The sequence below is a fragment of the Hippocampus bargibanti genome, linkage group LG03 (assembly GCF_051943395.1).
Source record: "Hippocampus bargibanti isolate YZ-2025 linkage group LG03, ASM5194339v1, whole genome shotgun sequence".
Taxonomy (NCBI): Eukaryota; Metazoa; Chordata; class Actinopteri; order Syngnathiformes; family Syngnathidae; genus Hippocampus; species Hippocampus bargibanti.
This window is the reverse complement of record NC_142736.1, coordinates 26,483,787-26,488,074: the sequence shown is the minus strand read 5'-3', so window position 1 is coordinate 26,488,074 and position 4,288 is coordinate 26,483,787. Positions and strand designations below refer to the sequence as shown.

At 43.1% G+C, this 4,288-nt stretch overlaps 1 protein-coding gene across 2 annotated transcripts in view; it reads right to left on the bottom strand.

Annotated features, from left to right (window-relative positions):
- Positions 1-61: 61 nt before the first annotated feature.
- The window catches only part of LOC148900845 (transmembrane protein 266-like), a 40,991-nt gene continuing 36,764 nt past the window's right edge, over positions 62-4,288 (bottom strand). For both annotated transcript variants that reach the window (XM_088992845.1, XM_088992844.1), the window contains 2 exons: positions 2,326-2,388; positions 62-2,171 (listed from right to left, as the gene is read on the bottom strand). In XM_088992845.1, the coding sequence (XP_088848971.1) occupies positions 1,699-2,171; positions 2,326-2,388 (536 nt within the window). In that variant the 3' untranslated portion in view covers positions 62-1,698. The remainder of the gene's footprint in view (positions 2,172-2,325; positions 2,389-4,288) is intronic.

Sequence of the window (4,288 nt, the reverse complement as noted above, 5' to 3'; positions counted from 1 at the left end):
CCCCAAACCTGTCCCACCCCCTCAAAATTCTAACCCCCCCACAAATAAAGTTTACAAAAAAATGTCTGGCCACATTAAAGTGCAAAAGAATTTGCTCGCTATTTTCAAGAAGTATTTTGCTTATTTAAGAAAATCTTGCTTATTTTTTGTATGTATAAATCAAGTCATGTTTCCAATTGAGTCGTTTGGAAATAATGTTTTAAAAAGTTATTTGTTAATCAATGCATTCATGTACACTGTGTGTCTCTATTTTTAAAAGAGAGACCATGGTGGATTAAAATTAATCAGGAGGAAAATGCTTTTGAAATCCCCTCTCGCCTCCTGACCCTTTTTTATCAGAATCAGAATCAGCAAGCCTTTAATAGACCCACAATGGGGAAATTTGCAGTTTTAACCAGTTGGAAGTCCCAAATTTGAGGAAAATCAACTTGGTTTGATTAGAAAACTAACCAGAGCCATTCACTGAAGGCTTTAAACATCCCTTTTACTGGTTTCGATTGGGAGAAAGTTTTCTGCCTTTAAGAGCAGTTCAGAGCCACTTCTGGATGTCCAACGTGTTCAATAACACGTTCAAGTTAATGAGGGACGGGTGTGGGACTGCTGGGACAGATAATTATGAAGTCAATATAATACAGTAAAGTCTCGTTATATCGATATCGGATATATCGATAGTCCCGGTTATATCGATACTATTTCTATGCACGCACTGAGAAAATTACATGTAAACAGGGTCGGATATATCGATAGTCCCGGTTATATCGATATTTTTTCGGACTCCCTTGAATATCGATATAACGAGACTTTACTGTATTTAAGTCATTCACTGCCATTTCCGAATTTACTCGGGAATTGAAAATGTGACAGAGAGCGCCATTCCCGAATTAGTTCGGGTTTTGTTTTTTTCTTACTTGGGGCTGATAAAGCACTGGCCATGGCCTCTGGCAATGTGTTTCCTTTCCATAAGGGGGCATCATTCCCCCTTTTCCGGGTTCGTGCTTTGTTCCAGCGTCAGCTGTTTTTATAGTGTGATATAAACCAATATTTATGGGTTGCATTGTATTTTGGACGGCTGCCTTTCATTTCAAGCTCATATAACTCCAGACCCATATAATTTAGGATTATTTTTTTTTTCTGCTGAAAGAACAGAGTTTATGGTTTCTTACGCTGCATTGAATATTTATGTAGTCCTGAAACTAAACTATTCTGTGGGTCCTGGAATTTGAGTGAAAATGACAAAAACGATGGCACTGGCGTGGACACATTTTTGCATGTTTGGCAGTGAATGAGTTAAAAAGGTTGGACACATTTCATTGTGAGTCGATTTAAAGAAAGCAGACATTAATTACATTGATTATAATGGGAAATGTGTCGCTTTCCGAATTTATCGGTTTTCGAAGTTTTCTGGAATGGATTACGGTCAAAAACCGATGTTTGACTGTACGTATACCCAGAATTGGATATTTCATTGCAAAATCAAACGTGATCCAATGTGACATTTCAAAATGTGTGCCATTGTGATGCCATTGATCAGCCATTCAAATTTCTCATGGCAGCAACACAAGCGCAGCCGGCAGTCAGCCTCTGAAGAAAAGTAGTTGCACAGTCGCACTGAGCCACATTGCTTTTGTGTGCGTCGGGCTTTTGTGTCACTCTCACAAAGTTCAAGTTTTCATTGAGTTCAGATGTACTGTAAGTGTGCTATGTGTCCGACACGTGTCCCAGAGGTGTGTCAGCCGGACCAAGTAGACGGTATTTCTCATCAAACGAGGACTCGACGGCGCCGCCCTGCAGGTGGATGAGAGGCTTGGTTTGCAGCAGGACGCAGCCTCGACCCCGGCTCTCCTGGTTGTTCCTCCGGTTGAACACCTTTATTCTGTTGTCCATCTCTGGGCTAGCTTTCTCGGAGCCAGTGGGACTGGGGAGCTTAAGGTTGACCGGATCCACCGTCAGTCCTTTCTGAGCGAGGCAGGAGTCCTCAGAAAGAGACGAAAGGAGCTCTTGGACCACCGTGCTTTGATCCTGGCTCGAAAAAGAAGGGGCGCAGCATGGGAGGGAGCTGTAGCTTAGGTTCAGATCGTGAGCGGCGTAGGACTGGATGTGATTGGTCGGGAGGTGGATGTCAATGGAGGCCGTGGTGACCACGTGGGGACCTAAGCCACAAGTCCTGCCATCTTTTAAGAAAAAAGGTCAAGAAAACAACAATCACGCCTTGTTGGCTTTGTTTCTGCCAGAGCCCCTTGTCCTTTCTCTGATGTGTGAGGCGGGAAAACCCAGAGCGGATTGTGTTGTCCTTTTTCAAGGATGAGTCAGTGTTGAGTGACTTACCGCTGCTTGCTTCACTGTAGTACTGGCTGATGTAGTTGTTCATGTCATCGCGTACAACTGGATCTGGTTAGGGAAAAAATATGGAATAAATTCATAAATACATTCAAAAGGCACACAATCAACTTAATTGGATTTAACGGCCGATCCATTTCAGTACAAACATGACAAACAAGCCCAAATGGAAACTATCTGAAATGTTTACATGGACTTATTGACAGAAATAGCCAGCGCCTCAGGCCACAGGTGCTGGAAAGGCTCACGCTCCGCTTGGCGCTGCATTAGCCGGATAGTGCAGCAGGTAATAGACCGGACCCGTTTAGGCTGGGCTTGGCTTGACAAAAGTGGGCCCGCATGAGAGCTCTTTGTTGGGGGAGGAGGAGGGGGTCGAATGGGGGTGATCTTGTGCTCGCTTGATTGGTCTTGAGCTCACTGTCTGCTGGCTGAGTGCGAAGCGCGAGTAGCTTGAGTGCAAGCCCCCGTCTCGCGGGACACGCTGCTGCTGTTGCAGACTCTGATGGGTAATCTCATTTATTTTTCATTCTAAAATATTAATCCCTGGGCCACCCCCGGAGAGGAGGCATTGCACTCACTAAAACAAGACGGAGACAATTGCCGCGCAATTAATAACACATGAGTGATGGAGGTGAGGCGGTGGGGGAGGGGGGGGGGTTGAATTGGCTGTCCAGCATACATAAAAAGGCTCTCGGCCCTTTTTTTGTGAGACGGCCCAGTTATCAAGCTGTCACTTGTGTGTGGAAGAAGAGAGGTGACACGCTGGGTCCTTTTAGTGCAGCCGTAGACTCCACTGTCGTTCAGAGACTTGATGTAGTGCTGCTGCACCGCTGGCCAAGAAATTACAATCCGTCTGGATATCATCATTTATCATGACAATTTTTTTGTTTACCTTTGCGTGTGAGAGATACCCTGTTAGTCATGGGCGTACGGGCGATGGGCACCTCACATTGGTTACCAATAAATCTCAAAATGTAAAGCGTCCCCTACACATGCAATTCCATCTGTAGATTTTGGGACAGTGAGGAAAATCCCTTGATAAAATGCATGCTCTATGGGGTTTAAGTAAGGTCACTTTTATTGTAATGGCTGAACCTAAGCGGTGTTTTGGAAGGGGTGAAACCAGGTTTTGGTGAAAAACTGCAAAAACGCAAAAAAAGGGGGGAAAAAACGGGTTTTGTTAAAAAAAAACGGCACTGTTTTTGGTATAAAACTAGAAAACTGAGGAAAAGCAGGGGTAAACTGGTTTTGGTTTAAACCTGAAAACGGCAAAAAACGAGGTAAAACCCGATTTCGGTGAAAACCGCAGAAAATTGGGAAAAATTGGATTTTGGTGAAAAATGGGAAAATCGCAAAAAAAATGGGTTAAAAACTGGTTTTGGTGAAACCCGTTAACAAAACAAGGAAAACCGAAACTGAAAAACAGAAAACCGCGAATAAGAGGGTAAAACCGGGTTTTGGTGAAAATTTGAAAACCGCGAAAAACTGTTTCAAAACGGGTTTTGGTGGAAAACGGAGTAAAACCTGGTTTGGGTGAAAAACAGGAAAACTGCAAAAAATGGGAGGAAAACGGGTATTGGTGAAAATCGCGAAAAACAAGGAAGAAACTGTTTTGGTGAAAACTGGAAAACTTAGGAAAACTGGGGTAAAACAGTTTTGGTGAAAACCGCATAAAACGGGGTAAAAACGGGTTTTGGTTAAAAACAGGAAAATCGTGAAAATAGGGATAAAAACTGTTTTTGCTGAAAGCTGCGAAAACCGCGAAAAACAGGTAAAACCGGGTGATGGAAAATTAAAAAAGGAGCAAAACTGGGTAAAAACGGGTTTTGGTGGAAAACAGGATGAAGTGTGTCAAATAAAATGTTGATTTTTTTGGTAGGATTCAGAGCAAAGATGAAAATTGTATAATGATAAAAAACAGCAGTGCAGTAAGTGCTCAATGACCTGCTTC